Raw genomic sequence first — 24820 nt, forward strand, 5'->3', positions numbered from 1 at the left:
ACGAGGCCCCACGTGGCCGGAGAAGGTGACTCCAGCCAATCCACAGACAGGAAACATGTCAGCTGCCACATGACGCCCGCGTGTCACACGGGATTTCACCCCCTTACTGATCTGAGAGCCACTCAGCTGGTGACCAGGACAGACAGACAGAGGACCTGTCACAGCACTTCCGTCACCAAAGCGCCAGTGTTAAGTCACGTGACGAGCTCTGTGATGGACATGCTCAGTGCCGTGTGGATGGGCGCCTCACAGTGAACGGCACCTGGTCTGTCCAAGTCTGAATGAAGATCCCAGCGTGCCAAGCTGAAAAGGTGGCATGACCGTTTGTGGACAGGAGCTGAGCTTGTTGGACACAGGTCTCCTGGTGTAGGCAGCAGCCATTGCTGTGCCCAGGTGCCCACAGCACAGTTTCACTTTCAGCTCAGCAGTTTCACTCAGCTCACCACCACAGCTGCACACTCACCACAGTTTCACTCACACGTGTTCTTTCCTGGGGCTCCTTGCAGTCCGTTTCTCTGCCCCCCCAACCAGGCAGAGGGATCCCAAGGACCCTGGGGCTCAGGTACAAGTTAGGTTTTTGGCTCAGATCCTTCCAGAACAGAGGCCACACACCCCTCCCGTGCCATGGAGACAGACATACAAGTGTTTTCAAGCTCAAGTTCAGGGGGACGTCTGACCCAGTCAACATTTCGTCAAACCAGGGACAAGACCTTAGAGACGACGGTGCAAATCAGCCTGTGGTGAACCCAGGCATGGTCACGATCGCGAGGCCGTGGGAAGGAAACGACTGTGAAGCCAGTGCTGACCTGGCAGACACACCCAGACTTCCGGTGTAACAGAGGAGCCACGGCAGGCTTGGGGGTATGGCTCGGCTGTCAAAGGCTGGGTTCTCAACCAAAATTATGAGAATACCCCACAGCACCACCTCTGGGAAGTGCTCACCGGACTGGGACGGTGACCTCTGACCTTACAGGCTCCCTGGCACAGCTGCCTGCGGGTTTCCGGTCGCTCTGACATCTCACTTCTTGGGCTAGAAAGTCTCCCGGGAAGGGTGTGTTTTCTGGGTGTGTTGTAGCTGGAGTTTTCCTGCCTTGCACAGACCGTCCCACAGCAGTGTGTCCTTTGCAGGTGAGGGTGAGACGGTCTAGAGGGAGGGGCAGAGTGGCCTGAGAGGAGCCCAGGCTTCTTGATGCCACACCCTGATAGGGCACCTGGCTTCCAATTCCCCATCAGAGAAGTGTATCCGAGAGATACGGCGACCTCTAACCTCGACCCAAATCACACGGGCACCACACACACCTTACGAAGGTACGAGCCTTCAAAGCACCTGAAAGTGCCACAGGTCACCAGCCCAGCCAAGCCCAGATCTGCGGACGACAGGAAGGACAGCATGGATCCTTCCCTCCAGTAATGGAAGCACAGATCCACGGCCACAGAAAGTGGCCCCCACACTGAAAAATGTCCCTTTTCTTTCTAAACGTTGTATGCTGAGGATGAGACCCACAGCCTTGTACACAGCAAGCTCTACCGCTGAGCCTCATGCCTGAGTGGTGAGGGAGGTTCTAACTGTAGATCTGGCTGAGAGAGGAACGTAGACCTTAAGTCTATTTGGTTAATTCAAAGCAGACTTCAGTCGATGAACACATGCAATTAACCCGACCGCATGCTCTCACCAGGGCATTGCATAGGCTCCGTGGTTAGCACCGAGAGACACGGGTAGAGGCTGTCGTTAGAAGCAGTGCCAGCCTGCATCATGACCCGCCTGGGACGGGCACAGCCCTCTCCACCATACCTCTGTCTTTGACCTTAAGGGTTGGGTGGAGGAGAAGAAGGAAGAGGAGGAGGAGGGAGAGGTAGAGGATGAGGGAGAGAGGAGGTGGAGGGAGAGAGGAGGAGGAGGGAGAGGAGGAGGAGGGAGAGGAGGAGGGAGAGGATGAGGATGAGGGAGTGAGGAGGAGGAGGGAGAGAGGAGGAGGAGGAGGAGGAGGAGGAGGAGGAGGAGGAGGGAGAGGAGGATTACCTGTAAAACTGGAGTTGTCTTTTGGGACTTCCATACCGAGTACTTCGGATAGCAATGGAGGAAAGGGGGAAAGGAGAGACGAGAGTAGGCAGTTGGCATTAACGACAGGCAGGTGCAAGCTCAGAATCACCATTATCCCGCAGCCCCGACCCGCCACGCATCTCTATCCCTGACTCCATCCAGGCTAACTGACCAGGCTCTGCCAGATGTTACCAGCCAGGTACCAAATGCTCTGCAGCAGCGCCACCCAGTGGCCAGTGAGGCACAAGTCTGGAGCCTGTTCTGGTCGTGGAACGGTCCAGAGGTGCCTAGGCTTCTTCCCCACAGGAGACTCTGGGTGAGCGCCTGGGTTTTAATAAGCTTTAGATCATGCTTTACAATATGCTTTAGAATTGCTCCAAAGCACCCTTACAGGATGGTCTGAGACTCTGGGGCCCTCCCCAGGACAGACACCTCTTCCCGCTGGTTTCCACAGACACTTGCAACGGCTCGGGCTCCAGCCATTATCTAGAAATGTCTGAATTCCGAGAATATCCTGGCTCTTGGGGTCCCATCCAGCTGTGGTCTTTCAGGGTGGTGATATAGGTTTTGGGGTTCTATGATGGGTCCACAGCCAGCGGCTCTCACCAGTGCCCTCTACAGGAGGCCTGATGTTCAGAAAGGCTGACTCACAGAAGGAGGTCAAGATTGCCTTTAGGAGAGTCTGGCTGTTGCGGGCCTTTGGAATGGGCAGGTGCCAGCTCCCTGTGAACTCCTAAGCTAGGTGGGACACCAGCGTCCACTGAACAGTGACGAGCACAGGAGCAGAAACAGAAGCGGGGAGGGACCCAGGCACTACTGAGTCGCTCAGGTGGCCTCAGCCAGGAGTCAGGGACCAGAAACAAATCTATTTTGGAGCAGTGCCATCCAGAAAGTCTCTATACAGGCTTTGAAAGCTTCAATTCTTTTCCAGGGGACCTGTAGACCTCTGTGAACCCTGCTTGAGTCCTTGTCCTTTCTCCAGGGACTGCCTCAGGGACTCCTCCTCAGAGGAGGCCTGGGTGAGTTACCTGTAGATCATTCCAGGGGAGCCTGTCTGCCGCAGAGAGAGTCGAGCCGGGGACCCCGTGGTTGATTCTGGATACATGGGGCCGGCCTCACTTATCCAGACCAGCTTGCCTTTTCACAGAAGGGAAATTCTGAAAGAAAACGAAAGGGCAAAGGGGTGGTGGTTACAAAGAGACTGGGCAGGTTTGGGCCGTATGAGCTGCCCATGCCTCCTCAGACGGACTGCCCCATGGACTCAAAAGGGCTGCTGTGGAGGATCCCATCCCTCCGACGCACGTCCCAACCCCACAGCTCACATGAGGCACAAGGGTCTGTGGACTTCTCTGTCCCTCTCCCGTCTTCGCCTCCCAGGAACGGATCTTTACACCTCTTGCTCCTGACTCTACCCCACACCTGCTTCCTGTGCCGCCCTGATGTTTAGGACGTTGGTTTGATGCCCTCAATGACCCCTGGATGCTGGGATCCCCTCCATGTGCAGAGCCCCTCCCCTGAGCATGGCTGGACGCAGTGACTCAATTCTGCCCAGGATAATGTAGCTAAGGCGATGGGTTGTCATTGGAGTACCCGGGTTGTGATTTCTGTCCTGCTAGCTGACTCCCCTGCCAGCTCTGATGAAGTAAGGTGCCACGTGGTAGAGGTTCCCGTGGCAGAAGCTGAGGCCTCAGCTCAAAGGCCAACCAAGAGGTGACTTCTCAGATGACCCTGGAGGCTTGGACGCTGATTCTTCACCTGCCCATGAATCCTGGCCCTGGCCAGCAGCTCGTGGGCCCTAAGCTGCGCTCAGCCACACCTTCTGAACTCCAGACCCCCCAACACCCTGCCGTAGGAAACACGCTGCTTTTGCCACTACATTTGTGGTCACTGTTACAGCGGCGGTGGGTAACGATGGCCAGGACCTCCCTCCTTCCCTCTGTTCACCCTTCCATCGACCCCTCAGAATCCCCCCTGCCAGCCTGGAGCGCAGCCACCGGCCAGTCATCTAGGCCCTGCTCAGTTTCCTAACTGCTCCTGGGTCCCTCTCAGCTCCACTCTCCTGGCTCCTAGCCGCATGAACATCTGTTTCAGAGGGCACCTTGTCAGGTGGCCCCCTTCCCTCCCTGCCGGTGCCTCCAGGCTGTGCTCTGCCCATCGGTGCTCACCTGAGCCTTTGTTCACACACTTGGCCACCTGTGCTTCCGCTAACAGGCCACACTCACGCCTCTCACAGCCTCCAGGGCCTGTATGTTGACAACTCCTTCACCCAGCAGTCACCTTTGGGGCGCCCTCCCAGACCCCAGGCTGTTCTAACAATCTATCTGCAGGTGGGTCTGGCTGTTCCAGCTTATCTGTGGGAAGTTCCAGAAGGCCTTGCTAACTGCCATGCCCCTGGCCTCACAAGGGCCCAGATGAAGGTCCCTGATTCCAATTTGCCATGGGCAAAGTGATATTTGGGATTGGCAGTGACCCCCTGAAATTGGAGGGTGACACTTAGCTAAACAGCCCATTTTGTTTTTGTTTGTTCAATGTTTCCCTTTCCTTAGAATCAAAACCTCTTTCAAACCCTGTCTAACCCTGGCCCGCGTGGCCTCTTGGCGGTTCCGATTAGGTCTCCTCTGAGTTAGGGGCATGAGCAGCTGCACACGTGCCTGTTGGAAACAGGACAGACACCAAAAGCCGTGTGGAGCTGTCATGAGTGATGAGGTTGAGGAGGCACCCTGAGGACTTTTACGAAACTTCATTTGAAATGCAATGATGAAAGAATACAAATTCACTTCAGACCTCAACAGTGATGTTGCCGATGCGTGACTGATACCGAGGTCCCCTGGCTCATTATGCAAAAGCTCCCGAGCTGTGATGAAGTGATCCTGAATGCCTCCCTGAAGCCTCTTAGTGTCCACTTTTCCCACCAATCACTGCGTGTGTGTGTGTGTGTGTGTGTGTGTGTGTGTGTGGTGTGTGCGCTCGCGCGCGCGCGCGCTCGCGCGCGCACAGAGGTGTCTTCTTCAATCATGCTCTACCATATTCTTTGGAGACAGTGTCTCTCACTGAACCTGGAGCTCACCAGCTGGGCCAGACCAGCTGGCCAAAGCGAGCCTCTGGGACTCTTGCATTCCAGTGCTGAAGTTAGAGGCCTGCACCACTGCCCCCAGCTTTTCTCTTCTTTCTTTTAAAAGAAAGGGTGTCATGATGTTACCCTGACTGACGCTGGTCTTGAACTCACAGACCCACCTGTCTCGCCTCCTGACTGCTGGGATTAAATGCATGCACAGCACACTAGGTCTTGCACCCAGCTTTTATGTGTGCCTGGGGAGCAAATTCCGGTCCTCATACTTGGGAGGCAAGCAAGTTACCAAAGAGCCAGCTCCCCAGCTCTTATCTTTCTCTTTTACAATGTGAGTCCCTCAGGGCCACTGGTCTTCCGAGGTACCCATCGCCCAGGTCTGTGCAAGACTCTGCTCGCAGTTTCTGGGGCAGGATGGGGTTGCAGAACCCTAAAGACACTGTCCTTCTGGGGTCTCAAGCTGGCAGGAATTTTACCTGTGCTGTGCTTCTCCTTGGAGAGTGTCTGGTCACCTGGCACTGGGGACTGTGAGGCTTCAAGGGCAGTCCCGCCCTGAAACCCATTACTGCTCACATTTTCCCTCTCTGAGGTGACTCAGATGCACGGATCCCATCCGCTCACTCGAGTCACTAAAAGGCTGTCTTTAAACTCATCTGGACACCATGAGTTCCTCAGTGAAGACAACTGGCTGAACGCTGCTGGAGGCCACCTGTGTGAGCGGTGGGGCTCCCCATTCCGAACCTCCCACACGGCTGAGGCCATCACCACAGCACAGAGTTCTGCTAAGGATCAGATACAGGTCTGCCGGGGGTACAGCAGGGCCCATCCACGAAGGATGTGTAAACAAAAGTGTCAGTTCACAGGCCATGGGGGAGGACGGGAGGCGGGGGTCCTCACAGGCTTGCGGAAAGGACTGTGGCCCCTTCCACATACCATTGCAGCCTTGGCTTTCATGGAGACCAGCTGCAGAGCTATGGCCCTCAGAGATGGTTAATGTACAGAATTCTAGGACAAGCTGTTCGTGTTGGGAAGGGTTCAAGGGATGGGGTAAATGAGAGTCTCTGATTCCTAGATGTGGATGGGGACAAGACCTGGCATGTTCAGTGTTCTTGGGTATCGGTGATGATCTGGACCAGGGACCTCAGTTTGAGAAGCCACTGGGTTGGAGGCTAGTTCCTACAGCTGGAGCCGGAGGGCCAAATCCAGCCTGCTACCAATTCTTGTGAATCAAGTTTTATTTAATCATGTCATATTCATTTGCTGAGGGATGGGACTGCTTTGGTGCAGGGTTGAGTAGTATTGACAGAGACCAGGACCAGGAAAGTCTAGAACATTCTCTTAACCTGTTACAGAAGTTTGCTGATGCATGCTCTAGGCTGCTACCTCAACTCTTGAGGGGACAACTTCCTAGCTCCTTTCCATGGATTCTCTCAGCTCTGACCACTGTGGAAACAAGTCCCTAGGAGCCAGCTCCTCCAGACTCAGGGGCAGCCTCAGCTCTCAGGGTATCTGCCTTCTCTCCCATGGCTCCTGGAAGGACTGACCAGGAGTGACTAGTTTCAGGATCTCATGTAGCCCAGGTTGGCTCTGAATTTCTGACCCTCCTGCTTCCACCTCCAAAAGTTGGGATTGCAGGTGTGGTGCCATCACACCTGTTTGTATGTGGTGCTGGGTCAAACTCAGGGCCTTGTGCATGCCACGTAAACATTCTGCCAACTAAGCAACATCCCTAGCCTGATACGAATTCCATCCACCTGGAAAAGAACATCAGAGTTTTCTCCTCACCAAGATGAGTTCTACCCTCAGGGACCTTCCTGAGGAGGTTCTGCTTGAGGACAGTTCTGGACAGACTCCACTCTTGCTAAGTCTGATGCCTGCCTTGTGTCGGGCCACGGCAATGTAGCCCTCATCCCCCTTGGCTGCAAGACCCCATGCTCATGGGTTCTTCTCTGTTCTCTGCGGCTGTGGTCCCTGTCTCTAGACTGCCTGTGTGGATCTTGCCAAGCTCTGACTCTCAGGCTGCTCAGGCTCAGCCTCGAACCCTTGTGTTTCTCTGAACCCTGTTTCTGTCCTGGGAACCAGATATTTGCCTCCACCCTGCAGCCGTCTGTGGTCTCCTTTATGCATCTGCTGAGATCGCCTGGCATCTCGATGAAGAGGTGGCACACCCATGTCAGGCTCGTGTGTCAGATCCTGAGCTCTTGATCAGCCTCACCTGTGGTCCTGGTTTTGCATGGCCAGAGGACCAGCTGGCTCACCACCCTTTGTCCAGTGCCTCTCCTTTCCACATGCGGGCTTCACAGCAGCTTCCTTCCTAACTGGTCACCTGAGACTACCTTCATCCCATCAGCAAGCTCTTCCACAGGGGGCCAGGGGGCTTCTCCTTGAACAAGTCTTGTGTCAGCCACTACTGTGCTCACAACTTTCCTGAAGCTTCTATTCTACCCAGAGCAAAAGCCAAATGCCAGTTGAGACCTCTGGGCTGCCCGCCGGCTCCTGGGAGACCTCTGGACCTGCTCCCAGAGCCTTTCTGATCTCACCCAGCAAGTGGCCGTCCTCTGCACAGCAACACAGGCTCTCCCTGGGTCCCCGAGCTCAGCAGAGCCACCCCCTTCTCAGGACTCCTGTAGTCCTCTTCCACCCGAACTTGGCCTTTGACTCCAGAGGTCTACTGAGTGCCCAGGCCTGCCCTGGCTCTCCCTGCATACCTTAAGCTGCTAATCTTCTCCCCAAGCTCACTCCTTGTTTAGTCCCTTCCTGTGTGACTTTCCCCCTAGAATTTGTCACTACTGATATGCCCAAGGCTCACCCACTTTTCTCATTCCACAAAAGCCCTGCTGGTTCTGTGGAGGCTGGGATGAGGGGTGCCTGGTGCTCCTGCAGTGCCCAGCGCTTGGTAGACACTCAACTGTTGTTAAAAAAATGGAAGACTGTGACCCAGTCTCAACCTGTGTGTGTGCATCTGTGTGCGTGTGTGTGTCTGTGTAAGTGTGTGTGTGTGTTGCTGGGATGGGAGATACAGCAGGAGGGGGTGAGGGCTGGGCAGCCCATGTTAGTGAAGACAGCACACCCGGCTGTGGGCTGTGATGGTGACAGGGTTGGGACTCTGCCTGAGGACAGGGGTGGCCTTCTCTAGTACACAATGTCTGCTTTGTTCATGGGTGGGGGGGGGGCTCATAGAACCTGCGGGTGTGGGAATAACTGCTGCCACTGGAGAGGAGTCTCAGGGGTCCACCTCGCAGGGACTCCAGGCTCCCTCCAAGCCAGTAGCCAGTTGACCCCCACCCACCCCAGACCCACAGTCACAGGGGAGCATTGGTCTCATTCTGAAGACCACTGCATGAGGAATTTGCCTTTAAAAAACAATCCTGTGGGTCTGGAACCCAGCCCAGCACCTTTGGAAGGAGGGGGCTTGATGGACTTCTCACAACCCTCACCTTGCATTTAGGATGCAAGTCTTGCCGGCAGAGCCCGCCTCTTGGCTCTGCAGTGGTCATTGTCCAATCAGGAGCAACTGCACCTGCTGAGTGGCCAATCCCGATGGAGCCGAGATCCTAATGGGGATGCTGGGAATAGTAGGCTGGTGCAGTATTCTGGCAGTGTTCAGAAGGTAGGTAGAACTGAGCTGAGTGACCCCGAGCACCTTACAACCCTCTCCAGGCAGAGCTGGGCTGGATACCCCAGGCTCCCGATGCCCTCTGCAGTTTAGAGGATATGTAGGAGCCAGGCTGGGGCCCCTAAATCAATGACTGTCCCCCCCCTGCAATCTGGAGGACAGGCAGAGCTGTGATAGGCACCCCAGGCCCCTGACATCCCCCAGTTTGGAGGACAGGCTGTGGAAGTTCACTGACAACATGCTAGTCCTGAAAGGATTGGAAGGGCTCTGGGTTTGTGACCCAGGCTGAAGGTCAAAGTCTGGGTCTCGTCTGGATTTATGCACTTTGACGACCATCACCTCCATCTGTGTGTGACCTTGAGTGACCTTCTGATTTGCATTTGAGGAGTCTGAAGCTGGGGGCTTTACCAAGGCCTGTCCAAATGTCCTAACAGAAGCAGAGATGGAAATGCCATGAGGCAGGGGGGCGTGGCATAAACAGACAACCAAAACCTAGCTTAAAAAACACCAGAAGGTGAGGTTGGTGGCAGGTGGCTGAGAAAGGTCAGGAGCCACCATTCACGCCACTTACTGCCTTTCTTCTCTCCAAATTGTTTCGATAACTTTCAAACTTCAGAAGAGTTAAAAAATCAGAACCTAGAAACACCTCATCAAGATTTTAATTTGTGTGTGTGTGTGTGTGTGCACATCTATGTGTGTGCATCTGTGTGCGTGTGTGTTTCTGTGTGAGTGTGTATGTGAGAGTGTGTGTGTGTTGCTGGGATGGAATCTAGGGCCGTTTGCATGCTTTGCAAGTGCTCCACCACTGAGCCACACCCTTGGCCTGATCCTGGGAAGGTTTTGTTTTTCTCTTTTCCAGCGTTCCAGTGGCTCGTCTTGCTGACCACTCCGGAGGTCTGTGATTTGTTTGACACTGTTTAACTACCTTTCCTCACATCTTCACAGCAGACTTCCTCTTTCTCCCACATCCCAGCAGGAAGCAGTTACTCTGCCCACTGTGGACACAGCGAGCTCCAGGCAGCATTGACTGTGGTCCTTTCTCCCTTCACCACCAGTCAGGAACTGTGGGAGAGTCACTTGAGGATCTGGGTCCTCTAACTAACTTCTCAGGAGAGACTTTTCTCAACCACTGTTTTCTAGAAAGGCCAAATATGTTGCCATATGTATTCTGAGTGCAGGGCTGGAATCTGTGTTCAAATGAAGAAAAATATGAAATGGACGCCTGGGCCTTGAGGCCAGCAAGACCTCAGTGGTCTGACTGAAGGTCTGTGGTTCACTACTCTGGGTCTAGGGCAAGCTTGGGACCGGCTGGAGACTTGGGTTTGGCAGTTTTTTAGGCAAGTTGGACCTGCAGTGTGTGTGATGTGATAGAAAGTTTAAAACTCCTTGGGTCACAGGAGACCAAGGGGAGGGACTTTGGCTTGGTGCCTCAGTCTTCTTGTGTATAGAATGGGCCTAGGCTACATGACCTCAAAGTCTCTATTTAAGTTTATGATACGTGATCATATTATTCTGGGGGTTAATGTAGATGAGAAAGAGCTGTTGAGGGACCCTGTTCTGACCTCTTAACCACAGCGATATTAAAGACAGGATCTATGGCCACTGAGAGTTGCCCAGGGCTACTTGTCTAGACTAGATGGAAAGAAATGAGAGTGAATGGGCAGCTTAGGGCAGGAAGCCACAGGAGAGGCCATGTCTGGGCATATCTGCACCTGGGAGTTGAGGTCAGGGAGACAAAGGAATAGCGGGCACTTTCCTGGTTACCCAGGTGTCCTGGCAGGCTGGGCTGGCACCTGAGGAGGCACAGGAGGAAGGGACAAGGATGAGTCATTGATCCAAACCCCTCCTGTCTCCTCTGTGTGACTTGGCTGTCGGTGGCTGGCATCCCTTATCCTTCCCTCTAACGCAGTCACACGGCTTGCTTTGGCTAAGGAGGTGAGCAGAGTGATGGCGTCCTAATTCTAACTATGGTAAAGGAGACTTGTTTTTGAACCCTTGCTGTTGCCATGGGGTACTACCTGGGATACATGTGCCCCGAGACACCTTGCTACATATGTCAGGGCACTCGACTTCGAGCGGGTCACACCCTTCCTCCCGAGGCATACTAGACACATGCTTCCATGGCCTGCCACATGATCCCTGCACAGCAGGAACACGTCTCAGGCCCCCACTGTCAGTGCAATGGGAAGACAGATGGCACCATGCTACCCGGGGAGGTGTGTGTGCTGTGAGTGTCACAGGACCTGAGACCAGCCTATGCCTGGTGCAGGGAGAGCCCTGGCCCATGACCTGGTGTGTTTCCTGGAGGGCTGCCAGCCACAGCTCCTTCCTGAACATGGGTGCCTGGCACGGCCACGGAACCTGCTCACATCACATGTGCCCCCGGCAAGGCCTTACGCTCTGGGTTGTCCCTTCCTGCCCTCAGCCTGGCCACATCATCTTGCTTCTCTCACTGACCATCCTTTTTGTCTGATGGCTTTTCCTCCCCCTTCTGCTTTCTCAGAAAGAGGATTTTTTTTTTTTATACAAGGTCTATCTATGTAGCCAGGGCTGTCCTGGAACTTGCTATGTAGACCAGGTTGGCCAGAGATCAGCCTGCCTCTGCCTCCCAAGTGCTAGGATTAAAGGTATGACCCCCACTCCCACCACTGAGGCTAGTCTTTGTAATCACAACTAGCCAAGCTCAGAGAGGACCATGCTGCTCACGGCCTCTTGATAGAGTGCATGGGTCTTGGGTCCTCTGTGGCTTCATCTAGATTCTGAATTTTCCTGAGAACTCAAAAGCTGCTCCCTGAACTCTTTGGAATATTGACATTATATGTTATCTATTGTCCTATGACAAAGACCCACAGCTTAAGCCCTGGTGCTTGGGCCACATGGGGAAGAGGCTACTGGAAGGTATGGGGATCAGGAAGGAACACAGGAGACTGCCTTGAAAGCTGTCCCTGAAACAACATCTCCGTCCCATCTTGACCTCTGTCCTCGTGTCTCCTGAGGCCAGTGCAGTGCCCACTCCATCAAAGCAGGGGCCTGATGTGTGACCTAGAGACCAGACAGCCCTATGCACAAGGTGATTCTCAACGCACACGGCGGGAAGGGGCGGAGGGGAGGAGGCCCACGCCAGCTGGGTGTGCTTCAGTCCGGGCCTTTCAGAAAGCCTAGCTGGAGCGACGTCTCAGCTTCTGAGCACCGAGCTGATAGAACATTGTGAGTCTTGACCCCAGTGTGGGAATCTCATCACAGCACACCGAGCTGATAGAACGTTGTGTATCTTGACTCCAGTGTTGGGAATCTCATCACAGCCCTGAAGTACCTCCTGGGGCAGTTGCCTAGCCAAACCTGGAAGGGCCTCCCTGGAGGCCGGGTGCTGGTTTCTGGGTGCTGACGAGGCGCCTCCTCAAGAGACAGGAAGAGGTGTAACTGCTGGAAACCACACACGCTTAAGTGACACACCCTTCCTCCCTGCTGAGAAGTCAGGGGCCCTGAAGGGAACCCACTCCACTCCTGTGAGCCAGAGGAAGCCATCTCCCCAAGGCTGGGTTCATCTGGATGTCGGGGTGCCCATGGGGGAACAGACAGAAGGGCCTGGAAGCTGTCAGCATGCTTGAAGGGCCCAGGCTGGGGTCTGGAGTCAACACAGCCCAGCTTCCCACCAGCACCATCTGGACCATGTTGAGATGCGGTGTAGGCGTGGGGAGAACACACACATAGCCCGAGGCCGAGGTCTTGGCCAGGACCTCATGTGTGTGGTACTGAGAGGTTGATACCAACGGGGTGTCTCCCTCAACCATTCTCCATCTTGATGTTTGAGACAGGGTCTGTCCTTGAACCTGGAGCTCGTTGATCTAGCTAAACTGGCTAGCCAGCAAGCCCCAGGAATTCTCCTGCCTCCGCCTCCCAGTGCTGGGATTGAGAAGACATGGTCATGCTCAACTCTTGACATGGGTGCTGGGGATCGGAACTCAGGTCCTCACGTTTGCATGTAAGGCCTCACCAACTGTGCCTCCTGAGGCCTGGAGGAAGCGGAGGACAGTACAGAAACCTGACAAATGACAGCATGGACGTCATGCACTTCAGACCACAGCAGACACATCCGTTCCTGACCACAGAGACAAGGTGGAGATCACCGAATGGAGTATTAGATAACACATCACAGATGCCTCCTCAACATCCTTTAGAAAAGTCTGAAAACTTCAGCTTACCCTCCTCAATGCTACATTCTCCCCTCACAGAAAACAACCAGCTCCATGAAGACAATTCACCATCAGGCAATGTTTTTCAATTGAAAAGCTAACACGACCCACCGAGTTCAACACAATGTTCACACGTTCACACTCCTTTCCCTGTACGACAGACCCTGACTAGTCACACCCACGTAACACACATCTGCGGACTGAGCCCCCCTGTGCACAGTACAGCTTATGTGTGCTGGGTCAGTGGCTAGAGACCTCTAGTCACACCACCCTCCCACTCCTAGAGGGGGGCTCAGCATTCTCTAACCCGAGGGAAACCGCCCTGTGGCTGCAGCCTCTATGACATGCATGTCTGGCGCATCCGGGAGAATCTCCTGTCCCCACCCCATCGTCCCAGCATCATTTTCAGAACTCAGGACAAATCCCACCGACAGACCGGTTTGTGGATTAAGAGGCAGGGGTGGGGTGGGGAAAGCAGGCTTGCTCCCTGATCGCAGCTCCCCCGGTTCCATCGCATCTCTTAGTGATTACAGTAGGTGCTGTGTAGGGCTCAGGGGAGGAGACCCTGGTGGTGCCCCATGGCTCAGAGTGAGCCACAGGATCCTGGCCCAGCGCTCTTGTCCCTGTCCGTAGGGAGCACCAGGCGGAAGTGCCCCTTCTCTCTCTTCCTTCCTCCCTTCAATGCACACCAGACACCAGGACCTCTTGCAAACACTGGGAAGCTCACAGCTTCTTCCTCACCCTTCCCCCACTGTGGCCACACCCTGCACCCTTACACTGCTGGGGTGGGGGAGGGGAAGTACAGGATGAGAAAGCCTGGTGGGGAGGGCAGAAACCTGGGGCCCCAGGAAGCTCCCTCCCTGTCAGCTTTGCTTCTGGCCTGGAGACACATGTCTGGCACAGGGCTGCACTGTAGGGAAGAGCTTTGAGATGTCTCCCACCGAACCTTGTACTCCTCCTGTAGGAGGGCGCGGGGCGCCGGGAAGGGACAGGGACTCATCACACGCCTTGTGCCTTGTCGAGATAGAAGACTAGGATAGAGCAGGTGGGCAGCTTTCCCAGGAGTCACTGGGGGCTGCCCAGCAGCTGGCACTCACACTCATGTCTGTGAAGGGACAGGGGCATCCTGCAGAGCCCTTGATCTCCTAGTGGTCCCCCGTCACCCTAGGGATGGAAGCAGAAGCCCATGCGGAGATGTCAGTCAGGCCTCTCCACTGAACGCTCGCTGTGCCTGACCAACTGAGCAGTGGTTAGGCCTGTGTACTCAGCTGCTGTGGGTCCTGGTAGGCTGGACAGGAAGCCACACAGGGCCACAAGGAGCCCGGGAGGTATCTGGAGATTCAGTAGCTCCACGGTCTTCTCAGGGAGCCAGCACTACCACACATGAGAAAGAAAGCCTGCCCTGGAAAGCACATCCCCAAAGCACCCTGGGTACCTGCTGTGGACCGGGGCCTGTAGAGGAGATCATGTTCCGAGTGTCGGGTGGAAGGCTGAGTCACTGTCTGCTGAGCAGCATGCCACCAGGGACCACAGGCCCAACGGGAAGTTGGTGCAGCGAGTTCCAGGGCCCCGTGTGCGGCCACCGCACAGTCAGAGACTAACAAGTCAGGGCCCCCAAGGGACACCAGGGCGTGGCCTCTGGTGGGACAGCCCAGCCACCCCTGGTGTGCGGACAGTGTGGCTGCCTCAGGGACAGCAGTTGGGGGAACAGAGTTACAGTGGGGTAGAAGCATCCTTTGTGTTTCTGCTTCCTGTCTACAGGGCCCCTCCAGAAGGGGGAGCCTCTTTCTCAAGGTGGAAGGGGCCAGTTCCTAGTGAGTCTTGGTGATGTTAAAGATAGCCTCTGACTGGAGCCAGCTTTGTAGGAAGCCCTGCTCAGCTGCCATCTATCTGCTCTTCCCCACGCCCTGGAAAGGCTCCGTTACCACCTCTCCTTCTACAGATGATGGATGCCCAGAGGGCCCAGAGGCTCAGGCACATGGCTGGATTCTAACTCAGGCCTGGCTGACTTTGGGCTGTGGTCAGGGGTTTCTGCCTGTCCTACAAGGAACCAACTGACTTGGAAGGGCAGACAAGTGTCCTGGGAAGGATGGATTACAGGGGGAGCCTCCTGCTGTGGGGAGCTCCATCAGGCTCCCTGAAACCAGGGGAGACCCCAAACTCTTTGATTGGAGGCAAAGAGAGGAATGGCTGGAACACTCTACCTCCCACCGTGCCGGTCACCTGCACAGGTCTGAGTCACCAGCCCCAGCCCAGCCCACTCCTTATGCACGGCTCCCAGAAGGGAGGTGGTTTTCGTCTTCCCCGTGAGTGCCAGGCTCTGCACGGAAGAAGGGTGATACTGAGCGTCCCAGAAGATAGACGGAGAGATGGATGGGAGAAGAATGAGGGAAAAGAAAGAAAGGCACTTTGAGTGTTCTGTGAGAAAGCCAAGATGTTGGGAGATGAACAAGAGGGAGAAAGAAGGAGAACAAAGTAAGAGACCATGAGGGAGAGGAAGGAAGGGGAGGGAGGGAGGAAGAGAGGCCCTCACACAGAACCAGTCTAGTCCATGGATGGCCACCCCTTGCTGGACTTTACGGACTGTTAAGGCCCACAGACATTAAATAGCACTCAAGGACACTCGGCAAATCAAGGAAAAGTGGGACTGGGCTCATGTCACGCTCTGTTGTCCACACAGCACCTTTTCCTGCCCCACGTGGGCCTCTGCCTTTGGACAGGTGACCCTTACTCTGTGATGTGTACAGGTACAGCCATCCTCTTGTCCCCAGGATGGAAGAGATCTACAAACATGGGCTTTACCCAGGGCTAACGTAATTCATGGTGGCTAAGACCAGCTCTCAGGAGCAACAGATGAAGTAGAATATCACAGACACCAAGCCTCACCAGCTGCTCAGCTCCACAGACAGCCACAAAGAAGGAGGAAATACCTGCTAATGACACAACCGATAAGGGATCAATGTCCAGACTGGAACTCTTAAGCACAGATGGCCACATGGGAAGATGCTGAACACCCATACACCAGGAAATGCAAATCAAACCATGGGAGTTACTGCCTCACCTCCACCAGGATGGCCGCCACCAGAAACCAGAGAGAACAGGGGAGAACAGGGAGATGCTGGGACACAGGAGGCACCCACTGCCGCTGAATGGACATTCAGTCTGTAGAACACAGCCTGGAGGTCCCTCAGAAACATAAAACGCAACTGCCCACGGCCCTGCAATTCCACGTCTGGTACTTTTGTCCTTTGGATGAGAAATGTCCTCATTGGCGTACGTGTTTGAACTCCTGGTCTCCAGTTGGTAGAGCTGTTGGGGAATCTGTGGAAGCTTTTGGAGGTGGAGCCTTCCTAGAGTCACCATGGTTGGGCCTTAAGGATTTACAGCTCAGCTCCGCTTCCTGGCCACGCTCAGCTTCCCAAGTGAGGCTGCAATGTGACCTGCCAGCTTCTGCTCCTGCTCTCTTTCCTTCCTGCTTGCTGTGACGTCTTCCCGTGAGACACTGGATTCCCCTAGACCTGGGAGCCCAAAGAAGACCCCTGAGTTGCTCTTGTCAGGGCACTTTATACAGCCAGGAGAAGGCAACCCCAAAGAACTGAAACCAGTGCCTTAAAGAAGTGTCTGTACACCCGTGTTCACGAGAGCCTCAGTCAGGTGGACGTGGACGGATGATCATAGGATATGTCAAATGTGGTCTACCCGAAGAACAGAGCACTGCTTCCTTGAAAAAGAAAGAAAATTTACCACCTGAGGACTGTAAGCCAGCCATGAAAAGATACTGTGAGTCCATGCACAGGACATACTTAGACAGGAGTGGAGTTGTAAGGGAGGGTGCTGGTGAGTGGCCAAGAGGCACAGAGGTGGGGAGTGGTGGCGTCTTTGCTACAGGATGAAGGTGCTGACCACCACTGAGCCGCTCTTTACCATGACGAGCTTTGTGACACGTCTTTTACAAGCACACTTCACCTACTCAACCCACATTGATAAAGTCACACAACTTGGCAGCTGTCTGCTGACAGGACCGGCCGATGACCTTACTTCCCAAATTACCTCCCAGGTGGGAAGGCCTGGGACACAGCCTGCAGCTGAGTCCTGGTGTGTGGCTTCTAGAAAGATCTGTTCCTGATGGCAGGGGACATTCCTGGTATGGCTGCACACTAGGTCCTGCTGTAACTTTCAGCAGCAGGAGATGATGTTGGGGTATCCCAGCTGGGCCAAGCTTGGGAGGTGGCGTGCACAGGCTGAGGGTCCATATGTTACAATCCATTATGGTACGGTAGATTGTCCCAAGTCATGAGTGCCCTGCTGATCTGGGAATCACCAAAACTCTTTTGCTAAGTGACATCATCACAGTGGATCTCCTGGGTTCTAGTTTGGTTTCTGTGATAAATATCATGACCAAAAGCAGCTTGGGGCAGAAAGGGTATATTTCATCTTAAAACTCCCTAGCCACAGCCAATCAACGAGGGAAGTCAAGGGAGGAATTCAGGCCGAGAAATCACGGAGGAATGCTGCTTAGCGGCATGCTCCCTCTGGCTTGCTCAGCTACCTTTCTTATCCAGCCCAGACCCACCTGCCTAGGGATGGCACCACCTGCTGTAGGGGCCACTCCTACATCAGTTAGTGATCAAGGAAACATCCCACATACCTAACTACAGGCCAGCATGATGGAGGCAGTTCCTTAGGTGAGGTTTTGTCTTCCCAGGTTTGTCAAGTTGACAACCAAGACTAGCCATCTCACTCTGGTTTTTTGACTTTTTTCCTTCTTTCTTTCTTTCTTTCTTTCTTTCTTTCTTTCTTTCTTTCTTTCTTTCTTTCTTTCTTTCTTTCTTTCTTTCTTTCTTTCTCTCTCTCTCTCTCTCTCTCTCTCTCTCTCTCTCTCTCTCCTTCCTTCCTTCCTTCCTTCTGGTTTTGACTTTTTTCTTTCTTTCTTCCTTTCTTCCTTCCTTCCTTCCTTTCTTCTTCCTTTTCTTCCTTCCTTCCTTCCTTCCTTTCTTTCTTTAGGAAAAATAGCAGATGGACCTGATTTGATGTAACTTACATTCCTCTAGGCCAGCACAGTGAGGGTGAACATCTGAAAATGTCCAAGAGAACCAGGCTCCTGTGACATGACTCCCCAAGCTTGAGGGGCTGGGGTCCAGCACAGAGCTCTGGGGATGCAGTTTCCTAAGCACGGTCCCTGTCCCACAAGACCCTACACAGATTACTCCACCGCACCACAGAAATGACGACAGAGGTCCTTCTGTGTGTCCATTTCAAATGGGCTTCTCTACGCCTAGACCTGTCAGGCCCGCTCGTGTCCCTGGAAACAAATGACAAATTGGGTCCCTCTGCTACATGACATTTCTTTCCTGCATCTGAGGCCATATGGCATTGCTCTTCCCATCCTGTTCTCGAGAGTAAGCTGTGGGCTTCTGATCCCCCACAAATGTCTGCCATAGGCTAATCCACTTCTTTTGGACGGATGCTGTGCAACATGCTTTGTGGGGGCTGATACACTGAAGCTTTCCCAAACCTGAAAGGCAGGCCAAGCACCCAGGCGTACTTGCTGGTGAATGCAGAGCAGGCGTCCAGCTGGTGAACCCGGCACTTGCCCCACCAACATTTGGTTGTGTTTTGGAACATCAACACCCAGAGTGCAGGGTAGTCAGTACTACGTATCTGGCCAGTGAAAGGAGGTGGCCTGTGTCTTCGTTCCTGGGTGGGGCTGGCAAACTGCTGCTGACTGGGGCCAGAACAAAACAGGCACCTGACTTTGACATTTCTAAATGGCTGGTAGAAAATCTAGAGAGAGGGCATCTTCCATGACTCATAGAATTACATAAAATTCAAATGTGTGTCTGTAAGTGAAATTTTGGTAACAGCCACACTCGCTTGTCTCAGCTTGGTCTGTTATAACAAAATACCAGGGACGAGTCTTATACAACGCCATTTCCTTCTCATAGGTCTGGAGGCTACAAGGCCAAGATCAAGGTGCTGGCAGACTCAGGCCTCCAGTGAGGACTCTTCTCGGCTCAGAGACAGTTTCCTGATCTCCTTTGTGCTGGGTCATCATGAGGCAGAGCAAGCTGTGGCAGCCTCTTCTTGTAAAGACGGACTTCCTCAAGGGGCTCAATTTCCCAGGGCCCTGTTTATTCTGGTCTCCCCCAAGACCTTGCTCCTTAACATTGGAGGTAGAGCATCAATGCATGGCTTAGAGGGGACAAAAACATTCAGCCTGTGCACCTGTTTCTGTTGTCGACGACGACTTTCACACAACGGCAGAGCGATCTGACGATCTTGAACCGATGAACCACATCGCGAAAACCCTACTATCAGCCCGTCTGGTATACCTAACACTCTGTCCACAGCATGCGCTGTTAAGTTGAAAATCTGCAGCCTTGGAGACCACACTGCCAGCAAGTCTAAGGTATTTTACAATCTGCTAGTTACAGAAAACAATCTGCAGATCTCTGGTCCAGAGGTTAGAACAGAGCTTTCTAGAAAGGCAGGGACTAGGACATGGCTCAGTCAATAAAAAGTTTGCTGCGTAAGCATGACGACCTGAATTTGGACCCCCGGTGCCCAGGTAAGAGGCGTGTGTCATGTCACATGCCTGCAATGCATGCATACCCTCGCATATATATTCACCCCCCCCACAGAGAGAGAGAGAGAGAGAGAGAGAGAGAGAGAGAGAGAGAGAGAAAGACAGACAGACAGACAGATTGAAAGAGAAGTAGAGGCAGAGAGGCAGACAGGGAGACAAGAGACAGACACAAAGAGAGACAGACCAAGGGACAGACAGACACACACACGAAGGGCTGTGCCTCCCCTGCAGACACCATGCTCCTGACCTGCTTCATACATCTCCATCCCTCATTATCTCAGGCCTGTAGCCCCACATACCTGTCCTGGTTTCTGGGATCTAACACCTGGACCTGTCTGTGGTCACTGAGGACAGATGGCACACAGGTGCACTTCTGCCCCGTCTCCAGGCGCTCTTGGTCACTGGGTTCTCTTGTTCTCGTGCACTCGGCTGAGTCTTCAGTGTCTGCCGGCTCTCCGGCCATTCTGGGTGCTCCGCTGTGTCTTCCTCTTCTCCTGGGGGATTTGATTTGCTAATCCACTTTAATATCCGGTACTGAAAGCAAACCCTTTTCGGCGGTGGCGTGACAGGCGGCATGTAGCCTGTCCCCACCCAAAACCACACTCTGGAGTGAAGGAATCTACAGAAGGTCCATATGATTCTGGGCTAGCTTCTGCTATGGTGGCTTGGAAGGAACCTCTTTCTTCATGGCCCTGTTGCCCAAGAGGACAATGGGAGTATTGCCATTGTCCAAGGTTTGACATTTCTATCGCAATGCACAGAATCTACCAGTCGACAGGATATCAGCACATTGCAGGGAGAGGGTCCCCAGAAGTGAGGTTCCTTCCAGGCCCATTCAGCCTTATTCTGTACCATCCAACGTACTCTTCACTCTCAGCTGTTAGAAGAACAGAGTGGGGAGGTGGGTATGAGGATCTAGGGGACTCTGCTGGGATCCTGGGCATCAGTGGGAGGTCCTCTTTGTTCCAGCAGTCGAAGCTGTGCATAGGTGACAGATGAGTGCTGGCGTCAGAGTGTGTGTTTCTCAGTATGATGAGAGTTGAGGCTGATCATGTGACTGTCCCGCACAAAGATGCTCTTTGCATCAGAGAAACCTAATTACTGCAGACACCTCTAAAGCCCAAAACTAACACTGTGCTAATATATTGTGTACCCCAATAAAGCTTGCCTGAGGATCAGAGGACAGAGCCAGCCACTAAATTAGACAGAGAGGTCAGGCAGTGGTGGCACACACCTTTAATCCTATCACTGGGACACACATACACCTTTAATCCCAGGAAATGATGTCTGGGCAGAGAAAGGTATATAAGCTGTGAGGAAACAGGAACTCACTCTCTTTAGACTGAAGATGTCATAGAGGAAAGAACTAGTCGCTAGCTGCTCTGTTTCTCTGATCTTTCAGCTTTCACTCTGATATCTGGCTCTGGGTTTTTTATTATAAGACCATCTAGATTCAAACAACATAACAAACATCACATAATAAACACCATGGCATAATAAACACCACACTCAACACCAACAAACACAACCTTCGTCCTCATTGGCACATGGGACCTTCCTGAGGGTCCTGAGCATATGAGCAAAGCATCTCTGGGGCTGGAGAGGGTGGCTCAGCAAACTGCTTGCCACAAAAGCATGAGGACTTGAATTTGGATCCCCAGCGTCCACATAAAAATTTGGGTATGGTTCCATGTTCAGTAAGAACTGTTTCAAATATATATTTGAAATTAAGGAATACACTTGATACTGGCTTCTGGTCTCTACATGCACAATCACACGTGTGTACTTGTATCCCCCTCCCCCCAATGAATTAGATTCCCATCTCTGGCAAGAAGAGTGGAAACCCCTGCAGTACAGGGCAGAACTCCAACAATTTAAGGACATGCTGCTTGTCAGTTTCTGGAGCACAAAAGCAACCAGAGACTGTAGGTAAAGGAAAAGATGTGGCTATGTGCCGATAAAACTTTATTTACAAAAACAAGTGGTGGGCTAGATTGGGCTGTAATCTGCTGACTGCAATGTCTGCCTGTCTTTATCTCCCAGGCTGGGTGTGGTGGTACAGCTTTAATCCCAGCACTCAGAACACAGAGACAGGTAGAGCTCTGTGAGTTCAAGGCCAGCCTAGTCTACATAGTGAGTTTGAGGCCAGCTAGGGCTACATAGAGAAACTCTGTCTTAAAAACACAGAGAACAAAATCCAACCCAACAATCCCTATGACACTAGGTAACACCCACTATGATGAAATTAAGGCAGATGTGTAGACCCCAATTATGTTCAGTGTGCACGCCGCTCTGACCACTGTGTAGCTGGGGGCTGCCAAGTTCTTCTATGGGAGACACTCTGAGTCTGGAAAGGGAACCCCTCAAGGTCAAAGAGGAAGGGTCCTGGCCAAATAACCCCGTGCGCTGCTGTCTACGTCTCTGGGCTCAGCTGGGTCATGGGATGAGGACAGCACGAGGGTGCCTATCTCCACGCTGTTTTCACTTTGCTATCAATTCTACTCTAATGAAAGGACTGCGGCCCTGCCTAGTCTCCTCCTCCGGAGTGAACGCCGTGGAGCCATCTTCCCGGCTTCCTTCTGCGACTCTGCTCATCGGCAGAGGCTCCGAGCTGAGGACAGCTGGCCGTGCGACGACTTTGATGCGGCACTATTTTTGGAGACTCTTTGCCTCATTTATTTTTGATTTGAGTTGCTCACACAGACTGTGTGTTCTCTTTCTCTTGCACTGAGTTAAATGCATGTAGTATTTTTAAACCCTGATTGTGTCACCTCGTGATTAGCAGAGATGAGCCACACACTCTGATGGTGCCGGCCAAGGAGGGGGCCTCCTGCTTCAGCCCTCGGTTTTAGGTGACCTCACAATTCTGAGTGCTGAGGTAGTTTAGTCCTGAGGAGGAAAGGCTGGGTCTTGTGGACCAAGGACCTGCACTGAGAACGTACTGTGAGTGGCTGGGGTCCAGGGACGTGCAGGAGATGTCCTCTGAGTACCACAGCGGAAGGGAGGAAAGGAGGAAAGGTGGCTTCCAAACCTCAGCCCTGGACCAGATCCCTGTAGGGATGGGTGGCAGAGCAGCTGGTGACTTGGGAGGGGCCTGGTGAGGCCTGGGTGAGGGGTTTATAGTATTCTTGCCCTCTGGTTGTCACCATCATTAGACATGATGACAACTCAGGAAACTGAGGTGTCAAGAGGCAAAGCTGGCCTGTCCCTGCCACTGGGTGAATAGCAGATCTGGAAGTCTATCCTCAAAATCAGAGTCCCGGGCCATCCCCAGCAGAGCATCCTGATCACAAGGAGCCCGAGTCCTTCTAGGAAGTCAGCCATTTGTCACGAGACTAGGGCAATCTAGGTGTGAGTGGGGAGCTTGCATCAGGTGCAGAGATAGAGATGACCACAGGGTATGTCTCATTTCCTGCTGAGTCCTTCAGACTCAGGACAGGGCCTGAACCTTGGTCAGTGTCCTGCATACCACTGCCCAATGTACGCAGTGTGCCACCTTGTTATGGACAAGCAGCTCTTTGCTTACAGATAACACAGATGTCAGCATGGGGCCCAAGCCAAGCAGAGTGTAGGAAGCAGAGCAGTGGGAGGTCATGTTCAGCTGCTCCTCCTGGAGAGACAGGGCATCCAGCAGTGTCTTCTGTCCCCTCTGAGGAGTTTCTCAGCGGAGGGCAGCTGCACAGGCCCCAGGCTTTCAGTTTCTGGCTCAACTGGGTCTATGGTCCCCACCATAGATGATGCTGGCTCCTGAAACATGCACGGGGTACTAGGATTCTAGTGACAACACCCACATGTGAACACACACACACACACACACACACACACACACACACACACACACACACACACACACCTCCACCACTACTTCCATGACCATCTCCACCACCTCTACTATCTCCTCTATGACCATCTCTGATACTTCTATTTCCACCTCTACCATCTCTACTGAGTCTTCACCAACTCATCACTACTTCCACAACCATCTCCACCTCCACCATGACCCTCTCCACTACCTCAACATCAACACCATCTCCACTACTCCTATTACACCCACCACTATCGTCTCTATCATGTCCATCTCCAACACCATCACTGTCTCCACCTCTCCCACCTCCACCATGACTATCTTCACCACCTCTATTATCACTATGTCCTTCACCATCTCTATCATGACCACCTCCACCATTTCTACTCCCACCAATCTCCACAACCACCATGACCATCTCCATCACCTTATCACCACTAACGCCATCACTACTACCTTGACCCACAACCATCTCCACCGCCATCATCTCCATTGCCATCATCACTTCCACTTCTACTGCCTCTATCATGACCATCTCTATCATCTCTACCACCTCCACCATGACTTTGTATTAGCACTACTTCCATTTCTATCACCTAAACCATTACCACCTCCACCACCTCTACCACCACCACCATTTTCACACCCTACAATCACCATATCCATCACCATCTCTACCATGACTATCTCCACTATTTCTACCCCACCAGCATCTCCATGACTACCTCCACTTTCACCACTTCCATATAACCATCTCTAGCATCACTTCTACCACTGCCACATTAAACACCACCACCGCCATTACCATGACCATCTCCACCATCACGGCTATCTCTAAGACTCTCACTACCTTCACTCCTTCCATTTCCAGCACAACTATCTCCACCACCACTTCCTCTACTACCAATATCTCCACCTCAACATGATCGTTTCCACCTCCACCATACCCTTCCTATCTCTTTCACCACCACCACCACCACACCACCACCATTCCGACCTCTAATGTCTCCACCCTGACCTCCATCATCTTTCTTTACCATCACCACTCTATGTTTGCCATTTCTACCTCTACCACCCCAAGTCCCCTTCCTCTCTCCCCAGTACTTCTGTTTAGTGGTCTGCTCTTGGACTCCCCCTCCCAAGCGGTCCCCAGGACAATTCCGCTGCTCTAACTTCAGTTCTTGCCTTCAGAGCTAAGGGCCTACGGTCGTACCTGTTGCCCACCCCTCTAGTCTATGTTCCAGCCGTTGGCTTGTTCCACAGGGGTATCCCTGGAACATTCCTGTCAGAACACCTCTACCACTTGCTTTGGGAGCTCTTGTTCGGACTATGGTTTCCATTTGTCTTTAGAGACCAATGTCTTTTTCTCAACACCAGATCTCTCTTGTTATATTTTAGTCTAACACCCTCTGTCTTACTCTAACACAGGGGTTCTCAACCTTCCTAATGCTGAGACCCTTTAATACAGTTCCTCATGTTGTAGTGACCCCTGACTATAAGCTTACTTTTATT

General features: G+C 53.0%; 1 protein-coding gene across 5 annotated transcripts in view; it reads right to left on the minus strand.

The window, feature by feature from the left end:
• Kcnab2 (potassium voltage-gated channel subfamily A regulatory beta subunit 2) overlaps positions 1 to 24820 on the minus strand; it is an 87134-nt gene that overhangs the window by 45478 nt on the left and 16836 nt on the right. The window contains exons 1-3 of one of the 5 annotated variants that reach the window (XM_037203244.1): positions 19803 to 19824; positions 3070 to 3198; positions 2021 to 2062 (exon numbers count right to left, since the gene is read on the minus strand). In XM_037203244.1, the coding sequence (XP_037059139.1) occupies positions 2021 to 2062; positions 3070 to 3146 (119 nt within the window). In that variant the 5' untranslated portion in view covers positions 3147 to 3198; positions 19803 to 19824. Of the gene's footprint in view, positions 1 to 2020; positions 2063 to 3069; positions 3199 to 14352; positions 14643 to 19802; positions 19825 to 24820 lie in introns of those variants that run through there. The other 4 variants (XM_037203243.1, XM_028883072.2, XM_037203246.1 and 1 more) reach the window with 4 other exon arrangements.

Source organism: Peromyscus leucopus, chromosome 2 (genome assembly GCF_004664715.2).
Source record: "Peromyscus leucopus breed LL Stock chromosome 2, UCI_PerLeu_2.1, whole genome shotgun sequence".
In the NCBI taxonomy this organism is placed as follows: domain Eukaryota; kingdom Metazoa; phylum Chordata; class Mammalia; order Rodentia; family Cricetidae; genus Peromyscus; species Peromyscus leucopus.